We start from the raw sequence: 18,581 nt of genomic DNA on the forward strand, positions 1-18,581 counted from the left end.
TTTTGACTTAATGTAGTGCCCAATTGTCCAAAGAAAATTAATGCTCAAAGGCCACTTAGTCTAGGAGCTCGAGTATTGACTCGCGTATATTCAAGAAATCAGATACCTTGCTTGTTCCATTCAGGTGCTTTATTGAAAGGTTCAATCAGCTGGCGGCCCACTGCCGACGTGCAACGTTTGCACGGTATTTAAACAAATAAACAAACAAGATCCCTCGGTCATACGGATGTGTGCGGTCAAAAACTTTTTCCAACTTCCTCTCTAGACTTCCTGCTGTGTCATGCTGGCAGCGTCATTTATACCTGAGCACGCTCCTACGATTGCTTTTTATAAATAATAACAAAACGTAAACTAGAGCTGTCCATAAGCAAGATAACACGTTACAAAACAGTAAAATAATAATTCATAATTATTCAGCTCATTTAAGTTAAATTAAAGAATATTCAATTGGCTCACAAAACCATAATTCATTACCATAAAATAATGTGCCTAAATGGCTCTTACACTAATGTTATAATAGTCAGATTGCTCTGAAGATGGGAGGTGATATTCTAATAATGTTCATGTTCACACAGTCAGTTGATTTTTGCCGGCCGTCTTTCCTGCGACGGCAGTTTTTCCTTTCTCCTGTAATATGACTTGATAGCCTTAAACTCCGCACACTGAGCTCTGATTGGTCAGCAGGCGGTGCTTTCACTGAGTTGATCTCTTAGGTTTGCCGTTCCGCATAAGTTAACATGGAGATAATAAGACAACCAGCGTCGTAGGACCGGAAACCCAGAGTTTTCCCTGAAGTTAGCGAAAATTCGGCTTCGTAGTACAGGCCTCTGATTTATTGTTCTGTTTTTATTTGTGATGTTTGCCATGTTGTTAAAGCACTTGGAGTTGGTGTAGGAAAAGTGCTTTATTATTATTATTATCAGGAACTGTACTTGATCATTTCATGATAAAAGAAGGTTAGGGTTGTTTTATAGCTACAAACTGAAAGAGGATGTTGCCTGTCCAGCAATTGTGACACTAATGTGTTTTCTTTTTATTACTAAGCAACTGTATTTATAGAACAAACAGTGTTGAAACTACCAGTCAACTTGACTCAAATCGATCAACTTGTTTACAGCGATATAGGTACACAAATTACTCAATATCAATCTGAATCCATAAGCACCCTAATAATGCCTGTGTGGATAACGGATGATGCTGTGTTACGTATGAAAAACATCCCACCTTGCGTTTACACTCTTTCTCTTGTCACTTATTTGAAGCGTACAAGTGACAGAGGGGACTCTGAGAGGCTGCCTACATTTGGAGATGAATGTTTTCTGCTTCTGCACACAGGCTGATCTGTCTTGCCTCAGCCCCTCTTATATCATGGCACGTGCCCCGGGGATTTCTCTACCGAGCAGGCGTTCTATATTTAGAGCCTGATTTATACACAAACACACATACCGCTGGGGAAGGTGCAATGAGTGTTCTTTTACCCAGCCGCAATTGCCAGAAATATAATCATCTCCCCACATTTCAATGTGCCTTTAAGGATAGCATTGAGAAACACTGAGAGGAACAAAAATCTCATGAAAGCAAATGGTAATTTTAAAGGCATCAGGCAATGGAAACACAGGCAGATGGGTAGTTTAAAATATTCCAAACGTGGTCATTTCAATCAATTAAACAAGGAGGGTTTACATTTAAATTGCAATTATAATCTCCTGTCTTTTCCCGAACTCAGCATGTTGTGTAACATTTGCTTTTCAAGCCCCTGTAAATTCTATGAATTCTAGAGATCCGCTTGGTATATAAATTCTTTGTCGGTTTTTTTCCTACCTCTTTTTATTTCTTTCTCTGTCTTTCTCTCAGGTTGTTAGAGAGCTCGATGCTCAACGCAGAAATGAAGGAAGGAGAGATTCTGCCTCCCACCATTCATAAGCTGATGAAAGGATACAACAAGTACCTCAGGCCCTTCTTTGACAGTAAGGAAACTGCAGACACGCAGAGAGTGAATGACTGAACACTCAGGGGAAATGTGCGGTAGACAGAGAACAAGAACAGTTCATATTGCAATTTTTGGCCTGTGCATCCCTTTGAGAAATATACACTGACATACTTAACTTAGCTGCATATGTATGGTGTAATGAGATGTCAGAACTCATTTTGAATGTACGTTTTGATCATAGACTGTACATATAAATGGACGCAGTGTCCATGACGTCACCCATAGGATTCTGCAGAGTTGCAGAGAAGCCCTTAGTAGGCGGAGTCGGCCACTAACGTCTCAACAATGACGTCAGAGTCGAACTCCCGCCTTCTCCAGCCTGATCCAAATAAGGGCAAAGAGGCGGAGCCGAGGCGGGACCTGCTGCCACCGAGCTGGAAGTTCAAGAGCTAGCTCAAGCTAAGAAGCTAAGCTAACATGAAATACATGCATACCAAGTTACTGCGTGGCACTTTGGTTTTGATAAAACAGTGCAGTTCCACTATATAAACGTTACATTCATAATCAAACGAGACAATCTGCAAGAGAATTAGCTATTTTTTGTTATTCTTAATGCTTGTCATTCACACGTTAATAAAATAAAAATAAGTATCGATACATAGCAGAACAATTGTGGCAATGTTCAGCTTAATAAGCCTTGCTCAACATAATTTATTTAGCTAATACTATAGCGGGCTGCAGGCGAACCAAGTCCGCGTTTCGCTGCATTCCTTGATCTCCACCGCCTGGAGCTAACGGAGCCGCAGGGGGCTAGCTCCAGCCGGCGTCCCGGCGGCCACCACTGGGATAATTGGGTCCCCTTTTAACATTTGCTCCCGTTTAGCATTATGGGCGTCATATCCATAGACTATAAAAGTCTTCCCCAAGGCTGAATAATAAACTAAACTGTATATGTCAGTGTTTCCCACAGATCTGAAATATACTTGGGGGGGTGGTGGTAGCGGGGGGAGGGGTTGAGGTGACGTGCAACGACATTGACATTAACCTTTCTGTTGGTCGCTTGTTAGCAGACCCTTCACGCGATTTCAGAGCGAACAGGTACAGGTAGGGCCCATAGTGATAGCCCTATAGTTTAAATCTACTACCCACAAATAAACATATGGACATTGGTTACTATTTTAAAAAAATGGTAAATGTATTTAGGAACCTATCAATGTGATTTTAAGTGGGGGTGGACCTCAAATCCTCTAGGGGGGTCCGGGGGCATGCTTCTTTTTATTTTGGAGTTAAATGCATCAATCTGGTGCATTTTGAGGGGCAAATAAAGAGACTAGATCTATGTGAACCCCTATATGAAACATAACTGTATACATTTCAATAATCATACAATCATGGCCATAACCAATAACATACCATATCCAATATGAAAAACACTGAAACTTGTTTATTTATTTATTTTTGGTTCATTTATAGTTGTGAGTGTGTCTGTGATCCTCTCCTGTCTCCCTCCTCTCCCCCCTGCTCCTCTTTGAGGCAGAAGCAAAGACTAGTTTTAGCTCTCAACAAGTTTTAAAAGTGTATCTTACCTTTTTTCCCCTAGTTAACTTTTTATTCATGCATATTTGACTAATCACTACCCCCTCAAAGGGAAATATGTGTTTACATAAATGGTGACCAAACTGTTTGAGACCCACTGAGAACTTAGACAAAGTTAACTATCTAAACAGTCTAAACTGAACTCTAAATCTAAGTCTAAATCTAAACTGAGCTGAGGTTATCCCGAGCTTGAATGACACACAGAGACCAATCAAGGGCTTTGATTTATGATCTGTATGACAGTGGCCATGTCGGCAGGCCACATCATGTAGACAGCCAGTCACCCTGTGTGAGGCAGGCCACTTAACAGGCCAGGCCATCGGGAAACCCCCCGGTCCTCCCGATGGCCAGTCCGGGACTGGGTACAGGAGGCGTAGAGTGAGGGATCATTGTCCACAAGTTAACCGATCGCAGATGGCGTCGTGGTCACGGACAAATTAAAAAAAAAAAATTATTAAAAAAAACAAACAAAAAAACCTAAATGGGTCGTGAAATATACTTGGGCGGCCGTTAATATACCTGGGCGGCCTGCCCAAGTATAGTCTATGTGTGGGAAACCCTGTATGTATATACATGTATAAAGGGTTACGTCCTTAGCTGGCTTTGCTATATAACAAGCTAAGCTAACAAGCACACAAACACTTGCTAACGGGGTTAACATGTATAATATTATTATTTTAGACTTCTTGGAAGTTCTGTTAGTACATTCAACTGCACAGCACGACATTTTAATTGTCTGATATTTGTAACAACATTCCCTAAAAAGGCACAATCACCACGAACACGGCTAAAGGGTCAAGTACAGTAACTACAATTAACTAACGTTGTAGCCTAGCAGAGTGGACAAGTTGCTGTTAGCTGACAGTGAGGCACGTACATGTCCATCAAAGTGACCACGCCCTAATTTATGCAAAAACGTTAAGACCTAATATAAATAAAAGGGTCGAGTTATAAAACAATTCACTCAACAATTAATAATCATTAAGGTGGAATCTAACTATATCCCAAATAATTGTATTGCATCCAGGGGTAGAAACATGTTTATTTCTGCTGTAAAGTTGGGCATTTTAACATGGGGGTCTATGGAAATTCATCCTTTCTGCAGTCATCGCTTATCGGCCAATAGATGAACTGCAGTTTGTGGCACTTCCGTATTGGCCTCCCGGCTCTGCCCCAGAGTTTGCCGCTTGGTTTTGATCAATAATAGGGAAATTCATGCAGAAGGAAACACTGATATAGGGCCAGTGAAAGAGTACTAGAATGCTACACTTTAATATATACATCTGAAAATGTAATGTTGTTTGTAGCTTAGCCAAGATTAGATCTGCTAATGCACAATGTGATTTAGATTCAAATTTTCAGTAGGCGACTAATTTACTTCCAATAGAGAAGCTAACTCTGTGTACGCTTTCCAGAGAAACAATGTTATGTCATCCCCTGCAAATCCCTCCCTACCATTATTGTTCTGGGATCTGGGAATCTGTCTCAATGTGATTATGGTTTGTTTACTCGCTGCATAATCTGTAATAACACCTCAGACTTTACCGGGGCAAATGCTTTTCAGTATAATCGCAAGTCATCTCGCTTAGAAACGCAAGCTTGGCACACAGAGATGGGAACACACACACCCACTTGCATTACAATGTGTGAATTGCAATTTTTGTGTTCATATTCTAACCCTTTAGGGAAAAAAGCACCAATAAATATTTGTACTAGATATACAGCAGCTGCAACAGTGTCGTCATGCACTCTGTAATTCTTTGTGTTGTCATGGTATCTTTAACCACATATACAGGGAAAATACAATATTTCCAACATGTCGGTGCAGGCTGGGTGCTAGGTGTCACTGCTCGTCAATAGACAGCCCCTCGCTCACTGCAGTCTGACCCATTACTCAAGACATTAATCATTGTTCCTCATACTGTAACCCTAAGGATTAGTTTGACGTTTTGGGTCACACACACTTATTTGCTTCTCTTGCAGTGTTGGATGAGAAAAATTATTACCACTCTATATGTTTGTAGATTATATAACTGCAGACAGCTGTGCCTCCTGGAACATAACCATACCCAGAACAAAGTGATATTTGTACGGATTAAACACATTTAATATTACATGTAAGTAATATAATGTAGTGAGCTCCAGGGGTGCTTTGGAAAGAGCAAAGCTAGCTGTTTTCTCCTGTTTCCATTCACAGCAGTACCACTGCTGATGTACATGTTATTGTACATCAGCAGTGGTTGAAGTGTTGTATTTACTACATCCAAAGGGTTGAATTATAATTTCAAAGCTTAATACACTTTTTTTAGGGGATAATAATTCCACTGGTTGCCAACAGATGTTGTTTTGTATAGAAGTCTACAAGAAAATGACGATACTTGTTGCTTTGTTTATTACTCAGTGAAACATTTTCTCTATCAATTCATTATGAGGTTATTTTAGTAAGTTATGGCTATTCACCATATTACAATTATTTAAAGTTAAATAAATTACGCTTGAGGGCGTGTCTACCCTTGGATTGACGGGGTCACCACTGTTGGTCATGTTTTTGCCTCGGAACTTTTCTTTTTTTTAAGTTCATGAATGTTAATAGTAACATTTTGGTTACCTTATAATGTTTTGTTCAGCAATGTACTTAGCTCCACCCTCTCGTGTAACTTATTGTTCCAAAAAACACAAATGGTATGATTAAAAAAAACAAGATGACCATTAATCCTGTCGTGATTTGGGAAAAGGTAGGACCCAAGTGCAGTTAAAAAGGGAAGCGGGTTTCAAAACAAAAGCAAGCTTTATTTAAGCAAAGCTGTTGGCATGAAAAAACAAGACAAAAAACGTGAATCGAAAACAGGTAGCATGAGGTAAGTGACTAACATGGAGAGTGAGAAAATACAACAGACCGACATGGACAACAAGTCCTCCAACTCATACGACCAAATGGGTCGATTGTTCAAGCCCTTATTACGACCAAATATGTTGTTTGTTCAAGCGCTTAATACGACTTATAATTACGTTTTAAAGTTGACGGCCTCTAGTGCTCCCGTTGAATGCAAACATTACAGAGGGTTGTTTATTCACAAATAACCCTCTCTGTAAAATCCTAAATTGTAGGATAGTTTGGCCATTAAAACGCTTTATGATTAGATTTCTAGCGAGAAGTATATATTGTACTTTTAGAATCCACGTCATATGTAGGATCTATAGGTTGATAGATATTACGAAGATTATTTGAGGTTACGAAGTTACGGGTTGAAAACAATATTTCCGGTCTCGACGTTTTCATAAAAAAAACAATGATCAAATGATTTAACAGTGATATCTGCAGTACTCATCTACTAAAAAACATCAGTTTATCCTAGTTAATTATACGACATTAATTGGTTTAAATTGTGTACAATGCTTTTGTGTTTTTCCCATAGGTTTTTCTCTTTCGATTCTCAGAGACACATTTATTTTTTCAGAGATTTTGATAGGCTAAAATCACGCCGCAATGCACGTCGGGATATGGTGTTTATGTGATATGAAATCGGAAAACATTTTAAAAAATACTTTATTCCGAGTGTTCTTGCTTTTCTCTTTGAAAGTCATCACATAACGGCATTGTAATACACGGTTCGGCTGCATTAAATATTACATATCCGCCGTAGATATTTATTTATAGAGCCCTGATCAGAAGACCTTTTGACAAACTGTAAGAAATGCCGCCAAAACTGAATACGTGACGTGGACCATAAATATATAAACAATTAAACAACATCTTTCATTTATTTTCACACAATACGTCTCCTTGCAGTATCAACACTAATTCGGCTGACTTTTATATTTGATCCAATTGGTAGATAGGTTATATTTACACCATAACAGTGCACAGCTGATAGAAAGGGATCTTTTTGTAGTTTTTAAAGATATTATTTATTACCTTTCCAACTCCTCATGCAGTTGACTGTTACAGGTCTATACAGGTTCATGGTACAATGTATACGCTTCAAATCGAGAGACTGAAACTGTATTTTCCTTTACCGTTCTGTTTTAATTTCACAATAAAGTGAATAGTCATATTATGTTTGATATTATTATGTTTTATTAACTAGACCACTGGTTTTTTAAACCGCACCTCCTAGTGGTTAAAGCACGTTATTGAATTTAGTTGTTGAATAAGTTATATTTGATGAAAATATTTAAATATTAAGAGTAGCCTACATACAAAATAGGGGTCAACGATAGAAATATAGAATAGAAAATATCAAGAAGATACTGTAGTGATCTCTACAATAAAACTGTTTAGTGCAGGACGTCCAAAGATATTAACAGGAGGATGTGCAAAACAGACAAACTGATAAGGCTGAATTTTACTCAGGTGTAACTAAAGTCTGATTTAAGGGTTGTTTATATTTCACATCATTAATCAGAATCTGCAAAGTAACAAAAATAAATGTAGTAGAGTAAACATATCAGGTTAACCTCTGAATTGTAGTGGAATAGAACACAGTAGTACATGCTGCTGTAACAAAAACATTTCCCAACTTGGGATCAATAAAGTATCTTATCTTAAGATGATCGATGGCTACTGCCATATTTGCTAAATGTGCATCTGAACCTTGACAAGTGCATGTTTCAGGCTTATCAATTAACAACAGGAGGGGTCACAGACATAAGACCAGCTGTTAAATAAAGCTCTTCTGACCTTAGCTGTCATGTGGGTATATTAATGCTGCCCATTATGGGCACAAGCAATTTTCACCCATGTATTAATTATATGTTTTACATTTGATAACGCCAATGTGTTTCGTATCCCCTAAACCTCCAGGGATGTATACAGTTTAAAACTGGCAACTTCTAATTGTGGGAAATACGAAAACGTCTTTTAAAACTACTATTCCCAGTAGAGACGTGCCATAGAACATGTTGCGAAACACACAATAGCCAGCATGTGTAATTCTGGGGGGGGAGGGCTGGGCTGGACCCGTCCAAGTCCAGTTTTGGATAGTCTGGCGTGGTTCCATTCCATTTCAAAGAGCTGTTTGACATTCGGCGTAACCTTGTCGCACTGCCACTCCAACATCCAATCACAGAGCTTGAGGGCTAATCACGGGGTTTGTAAAGCAAGGCGGATGTTGTAGTCCCAAACGATAGCTGGGGATTCTGGGTAGTGTAGTGTCTTCGGAAACTCTGTAGTGTCTAAACTCCGAAAAAAACAATTTGTTTCTCCGAATCGAAGGTTAAAAACACAAAAGCATTGTACACAATTTAAACCAATCAATATTGTGTAATTAACAAGGATAAACTGATGTTTTTTAGTGGATGAGTAATGAAGATATCACTGTGTAATCATTTGACAGTGTGGGGAATACTTCCGGTTTTATTATGAAAACTTCGAGACCGGAAATACTGTTTTCACCCACGCTAACTTTACATGGAAGCTGCCCCATATACAGTACACGTTCTCCTGGCGAGACCTCAAATCATCTTCGTATATCTATCAAACTGTAGATCCTACACATCCACTGGACGTAGATTATAAAAGTACAATATACACTTCTCGCTAGAAATCTAATAAAAAAGCATTTTAATGGCCAAACTATTCCACAATTTAGGATTTTCCAGAGAGGGTTATTTGTGAATACACGACCCTCCGGAGCATTTGCGATCGACAGGAGCATGTTGTTTCTTACACGACCACTAGAGGTGCTACACTTTAAAACGTGACTCTGGGTCGTATTTAGCTGCTGAACAATCAACCTATGTGGTCGTTTTTTGTAGGAGGACAGGCTGGACATGGAGCACAGGGGAAGACAAGACTAAATACACAGAAGGGTAATCACAGGACAAGACACAGCTGGGCAGGGGAGGCAGAAACACAAAGGCAACAGGTGAACACGGTAGGCTTGTTTGAGACAAGCGAGACCTACGCAGACCTGCGCAATTTCGATCAACGTCTTGCTAGTGCGTTGCATGATGGTTAGTCATTTTGTCCGACTTGCTCTGGAGACTCGCCTACATGAGACGTTGAAATCTCGCGGGACAAAGACGTTCGCAGCCTTGAGAGCGAGGCGCGGCGAGGCGCGGCGAGGCGCGGCGAGGCGGCACAGTTGCTCTCCACGGGCTGCGGAAGCGAAATGCTTGATGGGAAACGACTCGCTGGTATCTCGAGCTGAGCGCTCATTGGTGGTTTTTACCACGTGCTGGTGATGAAACTCTCCAATTGGCTCGGCAAAAGTTTGTTGTTGTTTTGTGTCAGTTTTACGTTATTTTTCATAATTGTTCCACAATGTTTATCATCATGAAATTCATATCTATATATGTTATACTATACTTGCACTGCTTACCGTTTTCATACTTTATATATCTTAGCATATTCATACACACTGTTCATACTGCTCACAGGCTGCTGTGTATATTCATACCCCTCACTGTTTATTCATCATTCAATTCATTCTATATTTTATTCTGTAGATTATTACTTTTCACTTTACTGCTTGTTGCACTCCTGGTTAGAAGCTAAACTGCATTTCGTTGTCTCAGTACCTGTAATTTGTGCAATAACAATAAAGTTGAATCTAATCTTGAGTTAGAAAATTTTGTATTTCCTTAGTACATATCTGACATTAACGATTAAACAGATGCGTGCATTCTTTATAAATGCAAACCGAGCCAAGCCGACTCCGGAGGTGGCGGATGCACCTTAAAGTTGTTTGCAATCCGACAAAAAACCGAGAAGAAGAAGAAGAAGAAGAAGAAGAAGAAGAAGAAGAAGAAGAAGAAGAAGAAGAAGAAGAAGAAGAAGAAGAAGAAGAAGAAGAAGAAGAAGAAAGCGAAGATGAAGAAGAAGATGAAGAAGAAGAAGCCGACTCGGAGCTGTCCGACTTCAGGCAAGCTTTTTGAGACCACCCCGGCTGCGATCGGCTATTCTCGTCTACTTTCGAGGCGAGCCGCAACGCGTCTCAAACAAGCCTAATGAGGCACAATCAGACACAGGAGGGCAAACACAGGAAGGAAGACCAGACACGGGGAGAACAGAATTTCTGAATAAACCCAAAACTTAAGGCGAGACACGGCAGGCAAAAACATAGTTTTTCAAGTACTGGCCAATTTTGAGATTTTGTGCTATTTTGATTCTATAACATGTTTTATTTCAGGCTTTTGGAAGGAAAACATACAAAATACACATTGAAGTGTTTATTTTACTATAGTTTGTCTATTTGCGTCTGTAGATTTCTCCTAAATTCACCAAAAGTTTGCATTCTAAAGTAACATAAAGTACCGCGACTGCTGTGTGCACCATGTCATCAGAGATATCATTGGAAAGCTGTGTCTCTCCTGCACAATCTCATCGGATCCAAATATGGTCATTTCCTTTGTATCAGCAACCAATCGTGAAAGTACAAAGGGGTCTTAAACCAAGAAACGAAATCTCATTGGCTGGTGTCAATTTCTGACAACATGATTCGTTCAGATACGTCACGTGGTGTGCTAAAACACTTCCTGGTTAGCTTTCCGAATGAAAAAAACTTTCACAGAGAAGACAACAACAATTGTCACTTGCACGAAGCAAGGTTATACAAAAAACAAATGACCCCGAACATGAAATAACTTCACGAAGTGCGTCGATGCGCAAGCTGTCATCCAAAGAACAGGAGGGTTTAGCTAGCGCCTCACTTCAATCAAAAAAAGGTCGTTTTCTCAAAATGAGTTTTTTCTCCTACCCGAAATTTCAACTTCAGCAGCACGTAGATACACCAAACCTTCCAGTTATATTCCTATCAATATTATGAAGGCTTTTACAGAAGGGTTTGTTCATATATAATTCATAGCCTGAATTATACAACATTGTATACTAGGGGTGTAACGGTTCACAGAAGTCACGGTTCGGTTCATACCTCGGTTTGGGGGTCACGGTTCGGTACGGGTTCGGTACAACAAGGAAAAGCAAAAATAAGTCCCAAATGCATAATTTTTTTTTGCTGTTATTTATTTTTAACAGTAGTGCAAGTTTTGGTATGAACATAAGGAACTCTAACATTTGGAATCATTAACTGTATTACACAGTTGAAAACAAACCACAAACAGTAACACACACACACTCAGATGGCCATATTATTTATAATGGCTGATGTCAAACAAAAAGGTTAACTAAGCTGTACAACTAAAAATAATGTCTTGAAAATATTTAAATAAATAATAAGAAAGTGTTTCAATCACAATCAATAAATGTTAATACAGAACTGTATAACATCTCCTGATGTCAAAATATAAAATAAATACAATGATAAATATAAAACAAAATAAAATCTGTACCTTTAGGAGCAATGTCTAACATGTGTAATTAACTTGTGAGTGTGTGAGGCCATTATGCCTAAATAAAGGTACTCAAGCTTTACTCTATTTTCAAGTTTTTCTTCAAAAAGATGAGTTTGTCTACGTTGTCGGATGTGATTGAGCATGTTTGAGCATGTTTGACGTGTTACCACTAGCTGTCGAACAACGCCGACACACCGTCCTCGTCCGATCCACAACATCATTGTTGTAGTCCACAGGGAACACGAAATGTTCCCACACACCTGATTTAAAAGAAGCAGGTGGGTCTTCTAGCTCCTGTGTGTTGTGTGAACTCGCCACAGCTACTAACTTTTCTTCTTCATGTATTGTGTTTGTTTTGTTGTGTTTTGTTCTTGTTCTTCATTTGTTATTTACGGGTGGCTGGCTTTTAGGCGCAATACCGCCCCCCGGAATATATATAGTGTAATACTGCCCTGAGTGACAGACTTTTTTCCCACTCGTAAAAAAAAGGCGTATTCCCCGTGTGACTGCATGTGCCGAACCGTGACGGTACGGGACGAATACGGATACAGTTACATCCCTATTGTATACCTAAAAACATGCGAAAATTGATATTTTAGGGCTGTTGACAGTATTTTCTGATTTATGGAGTGATAAAAAGAGATATCCAATATCCCTTCTGTAAAAAGCCTTAGATACTAATATGACTACAAAATGAAACAACAATTTTGAACCTGGCTTTATCCAAAGTTCAGATTTAGATTCCTGAAATGTGTTAAAATAAGCGCATATTTAATGAGATAATGAATAATTTGCATATTTAAACATGCTATTTCAGAAAACTTGTAATACAAAAAAACAATTGCCTTATGGTAAGTAATCAACTGGAGAAATGTCTAGCTGATACCTTTAAGTTAAAAAAATTACCCTATTCACCTGGAGTGTCTCGCCTTAACACACAAAACTCAAATAATGACAAATCTTCACGTTGAACTTTCCTCCAAAGTAAGTAAATATACTTCTCAAAGTGTTGAAAATATTATTTGAAAGCCTGATATACTATATTAGGGGGCAAACTCTGGTTCAAGCATAGCAGATGTCCCATTGTATAGAAGTCTTGAGAAGATTACCCAATTTGTTGATTGATTTACTATTCAGTGAGACACTTAGTCTCAATCAATTCATTATGATGTTAATTTGGTAAATGGTGGCTATTCACCATAGATTATTTACAGTAAAATAGATGATAATGTGGGTATGCTTAAATGCGTAGCTACCTTTGGGTTGAAGGGTCACCACTGTTGTCCTGTTTGTGTGCTGTCCATGTTTTTGTCTTGGAACTTTTCACACTGTTTTTTTAGATCATGAATTTTAACAGTTACATTTTGGTAAAATACAATTGTTTTGTTCAAAGATGTACTTCTCGTGCCACTTGTTGTTCCTAAAACAAGATGGTGGCGATCGAAAACCAAAGATGTCCATAAACTCTTGGTTGATGTCACAATGACTGAATCATTTAGACTACAGTTTATTTATGATGCACATACATGTAGTTTCTACACCCAAACATCTTCAGTAGGCACACACTAAGTCTCACACAGGATCTGCAATATGACTCATTGGTCTCGTTAATGGAAATTAAGATTGATAAGAGAGAGACAAGGCTAATGATGAAACATTTAAGAGTGATAAAGTTATCCCTCTTTGATGGTGAATGATGGAGAACTTATTCCCTCTGGGGGTTCACACTTGACAGACTGCAGCTGTTGGCGTGCCAGCAACGTGGAGTCTGAAGTGTTTGAAATATAATCCTTCAAAAACTTCTCTCTAAACACCATTCTTTATAATACAGCTATAGAAGCCTATGACTCCCAATATACAGTTTTTCATATAACCCAGTTACATGTATGCATTAGGTATACACTATACACAAGCATATATTATTTACATATAAATCATGGGGATTATGCAATGTGTAAATAATGTACAACACTGATTTGTATTGGTTATTTTGTGTTTCTAGATGGTCCTGTAACAGTGGGTATGAGCCTGGACATCGCCAGCATTGACACTATCTCAGAGATCAACATGGTAAGACAATATTTTAAGCACCACAAAACTACATAAGAAATTAAGTGCAGCAGTAGTTTTTAAGTTGTACACGTATCCTAATATCCTGTATCCTCACGTAATCCTTTCAACCCGGGCCCACCAAAGTTTAGTTTCATATATGGATTTAGAAATATTTCACTTGAATCATTGCAAGTGTCAAAACGTGCCAATCATTTAAAACAGTAAAACAGCCAGTAAGTGAAATCTATTTTTGGAGTAACAGGCCTCAACGCTAACTTTTAAAAGTGGTTGCCAGGCTGGCAACCAGGCATCAGCTTTTGGTTGCCAAACAGAAAATATGGTTGCCAATTTTAGTCACCTTATATTTTAAATAATTAAGATACTATACAGTTATACATCAACTTAATAATGAAAATGTGACACAGAAGAATGTTCAAATGCTTTATTACATGCCCAAAACACCCAGCAGATACATGCCCAAAACACCCAGCAGGTGAGCTAAACGGCCTGATATCTGGAGGTTAACACCTTAATTAACACCTATAAGATTATTAAACTATGTATTAGTGAGTTCTCATAACACCCAGCAGGTGAGCTAAACGGCCTGATTTCTGACACCTGGAGGAAGTCATCATGCTCCTGAGAGGACTTACGTATATACGATTATTAAGATTGATATATAGATTGATATATATAGGAATAAAACAACACTCTGGAACTGGTACATTTCTGTGGTAGCTGAATTGAAAATATTCAGCATTTTTATGATGAGAAAAATATCAGATAGATGAAAATGTTTTAGAGATGGTGGTAGACTGATCCTCTCAGTCAACCTTAGCAGAACACTTTCTTTCTGTAGGGAATGGAATTGAAGTCAGGACCTGCGAAGGTATGGATCATAAAGCCCCTCACTGAGACTTAAACATTTCTGACAACATATATCTTCTTCTACAAATCCCTCAAAAAGGAATTGAGCAAGTCACTCGTTTCTTGGTAATCTGTTGTCTCCCTTTCAAATGTGGGTTTTCTTGACCTTTGTGCTGATCCCCACCATAGATCCATTGGCCCTTCAGCATTGAAGTCTTGGATTGTGGGTCCCTCAAGTGACACCAACATCAGCCTATCCATCATCTCTACTTTTAGAGATGACCTCCAATCTGTCTTGATTCTGCTTAGACAGCTGAATCCCCTTTCACATACAGCTGAAGAGACTGGGAGAGCCAACACCACATCGTGTAGCATCAGGATATGGGCAAACCTCTCCTAGTGGCCTCCATAACATGCACTGGAAATAGAACGCCACCCTCCATTGGCAATAAATGCCTTCAGTTGAATCCACTCTGCCAAGACTATTCCTCATGTATAGGATTTTGTCTCTGTAGGACAGGTTGGAAGTGACTCCATAGTTGCTTGATGTCATGGTCTCCATATGCTGCAAGCTCTGCTTTCTCCCGTGGCCACTCCTTAAGGTCAAAGATCCTAGCAGCTCTCAAAATGGGTGTTGACACATCTGCTTCACTATCAAACCTCTTATTCATGTGCTGCATGACCGTTTCAATCACTTCAGGGTATGTGTTGCTGTCATCAGTTTGCACATGCGTCAGTTTAGTACCTTTGTACATGGCTTCAAGACCAGTGGAGTCTCGCTGGAGAGCAGCAGTGAATTCTGCCAGTTTGCTTCCAGGTGATTGTTTCAGCGCAGTCAGCTCCAAATTAGATGTTTCTAATGCATCCAGCATGCCATTGACAGTGAGGCTATCTTTCTGAAAGATAAGAGTGAGACTTGCGATGACATGCAGCAGGTCTCTCAGGAAATGGAGAAAACGCAAAATGCTGTAGTCTCTCAGGCGGTTTCTTAGAAATGCTGCTCCTCTATGGCGTTATATTTGTGCCTCTATCCTGAGCACGCAATGAAACATGTTGAGCATAGAACATGCTATTGAGCGTGCACTTGAACATTTTTGAGCACAGAGAAATATATTTTCTCTCATAAAACTCCTGCTCCGTGCGCAAGCAAACCACTGCACGCGCTCTCTCTCCCCCGCTCGCTCGACCTCTCCAGCCTGTGCGCGCTCAGCTTTGCCTGCGCTCGCTCAAGTTGTCACAGCGTTACAAATGTGCCACAAAACCAACCAATCGGAGAACTCGAGAAGGCCAATTCTGATTGGCTGGTCCAGCGCCATGTAGAGAGAAGAGTTGCGTCAGCGGAAGTCCAAAATGCTTGATCATCACGTGGTTCAGAGAGACTCAGAAAGTTCCCGGAAGTTCGTGGTGGGCCATTTGAATCACGATTTGAATGCATTAATAACAGGATAGAAATGCAATTTTTGGTAATTAGTGGTCAATAAAGGTTTTGATTTGCAATATCTATACAACATATCGATATGTGTATGTAGTTACATCAATGTGTTTTTGTTTTTTTATATTTGAGGATTAAGATAAAATAAGAAGTACTTTATTGATACCAATTGGGGAAATGTTTACGCTGCAGCAGCAAAAGACAAGGAGGCATTGTACATTAGACAGTTAAGACTAGAATTAAACAATCGAAAATGAAAACATCTTAAATCGAAATAACATAGCATTACAACGTAGAAAGTAGAAAATATACATAGTGTGAACAGCTATCTTACCTGTTAACATATACATGTTAGGCTAACGTTGCCTTGGTTAGAGCCTGTTGCTGTTGTTTATTGCTTTGAATTCTTTAAAACAAATATTATCTTCTTAAACCTGTATGGTAGTCAGGAGCATCACATCCTAATGTTTATTGATATATTTAGAGGGAGGGAAGGAAGGTTTCAAAATTCTGATTAGATACATTTCTACCATTTCTTTAATTCATGGTGGTTTCAGTAATCCCCTGGTCATTGAGGACACAAGTAATCTAAAGTACTAATGTAATCGTTATGACTTTCAGAAAGGACAGGAGACCCACAGGTGCCGATCAATGATTGTCAACTGACAGCACAATGAGTCAAAGGGCTAGCAGCAGCAGCATGATGATGAGGTTAAATGTGTTGTTTTAGGAACATCCATTGTAAATAAATGGAATTCAATAAACATTGAATAGCATGTCATGCAGTTTGTCTGTGCCTTTTCCTCTGTGTTGTCCGGCATATAGTCTCCCCCATGGTTTGCTGTGCTGCCTGGGGATGCTCCAATCGCTCAGAGAAAGGAGTATGAATGTAAGGTTTCCCCACTGACACAGAGAGGAGGAAAGAATGGCTGGCTCAAGTCAGCAGGAGCAATTTAACTATCACAAAAGACAACAGCAACAACATATGTGAGGTAATCATATTTTTCACAAAACGAAGACCACACCATTGGGAAGCTTAACGTCTGTTTAATCAAAATAAGCAACAGGGAGAGGCTTGCTAAACTCTGGGAGTTGAGACTCAGGTGCAGGGTGAGGGTCTCATTGCAGGTCTTCAGGCTCCATTGAATCCCCCCTGGGGTTATTGTGCTGAAAGAGGGAGACAGGAGAAAGGGTTAGATACATCTAGCAACCTATAGGGTGGGAAATTGCTGACCTATTTTAAACTTACCTTGTGTTTTCACTCTCACTTAAGTCTCTCTCCCTTTGCCATACATCCAAAAATCAGCTGAGCTGCAACATAATACAGACAGGTAATAATCAACAGAATCACAAGGACATTATATGGCTCTGCTAAAAAACACCCATAAGTTACGTTTTTGTTTACTGTTTGGAAGTCTCAAATATGCACTCTAAATCCATATCAATAGCGATGTATCACACAAATAGCTCTCTTCCTTATTATTGTGTAACGTTCGTTAAACTATATTATACTAGCTTGAACTCCAAAATGGATATCCTCATTTCACCACCTCCACCCACTACAATCACACGCCCCAATGTTATATTTAACTAATATGTAACTCCCTCCACCCCGGATAAAAGCACGTTAAGAAGCCCCTTTTCTCTAATTCCACAACTTTGGAATAACATTAAGAGAACGGATTAATAGGCTATTCATGGTTAACGTGTGTTGCTAACTTTATCCGGTATCCTAGCCTCATCTGTCCGGTTGAAAATTAACGCAAGCTCTATGCCCATTGTAGAACAGGAAACAGAAGTTGGTCCAGGTTCTGGTCAACCCAACATTGTGATAGAGAGAGAAACATGTTTTGTCATTCTGTCACCTCTAATGCTTACAGCAAGTAATCAATACCTCAGAAGGGTTCATGTACATGTAGGCTACGGTTTGTTAGCGGTTTGCTTAAACTACCCCTATAGCTATGTTGCCGGCTAGCAAACTCAGGCATTGCAAACAATAACATGATATCAGAAAACTAGAAATGTATAACTCACCTGACACTGTGGCGTGCTATTCTCTTCATTCAAGTCTGTCATGTCCTGTAAATGTCAATGATAGATGTGTAATAAGAACGTCAACAGTCTGATGGCAACCGAAAATCCCTCTCTCATCTCAGATAGAAGATATGATTGGAGACGACCAGCCAATCAGAATTGACCTTCTCGAGTTCTCCGATTGGTTGGTTTTGTGGCACATTTGTAACGCTGTGACAACTTGAGCGAGCGCAGGCAAAGCTGAGCGCGCACAGGCTGGAGAGGTCGAGCGAGCGGGGGAGAGAGAGCGCGTGCAGCGGTCTGCTTGCGCACGGAGCAGGAGTTTTATGAGAGAAAATATATTTCTCTGTGCTCAAAAATGTTCAAGTGCGCGCT

General features: G+C 39.4%; 1 protein-coding gene across 1 annotated transcript in view; it reads left to right on the plus strand.

Moving 5' to 3' along the window:
- Positions 1–18,581, plus strand: part of LOC117550984 (gamma-aminobutyric acid receptor subunit pi) — a 159,289-nt gene that overhangs the window by 78,066 nt on the left and 62,642 nt on the right. Inside the window, exons 3-4 of the mRNA XM_034223638.1 lie at positions 1,855–1,967; positions 13,824–13,891. Coding sequence (XP_034079529.1) covers positions 1,855–1,967; positions 13,824–13,891 — 181 coding nt within the window. The remainder of the gene's footprint in view (positions 1–1,854; positions 1,968–13,823; positions 13,892–18,581) is intronic.

Source organism: Gymnodraco acuticeps, unplaced genomic scaffold, assembly GCF_902827175.1.
Source record: "Gymnodraco acuticeps unplaced genomic scaffold, fGymAcu1.1, whole genome shotgun sequence".
In the NCBI taxonomy this organism is placed as follows: Eukaryota; Metazoa; Chordata; class Actinopteri; order Perciformes; family Bathydraconidae; genus Gymnodraco; species Gymnodraco acuticeps.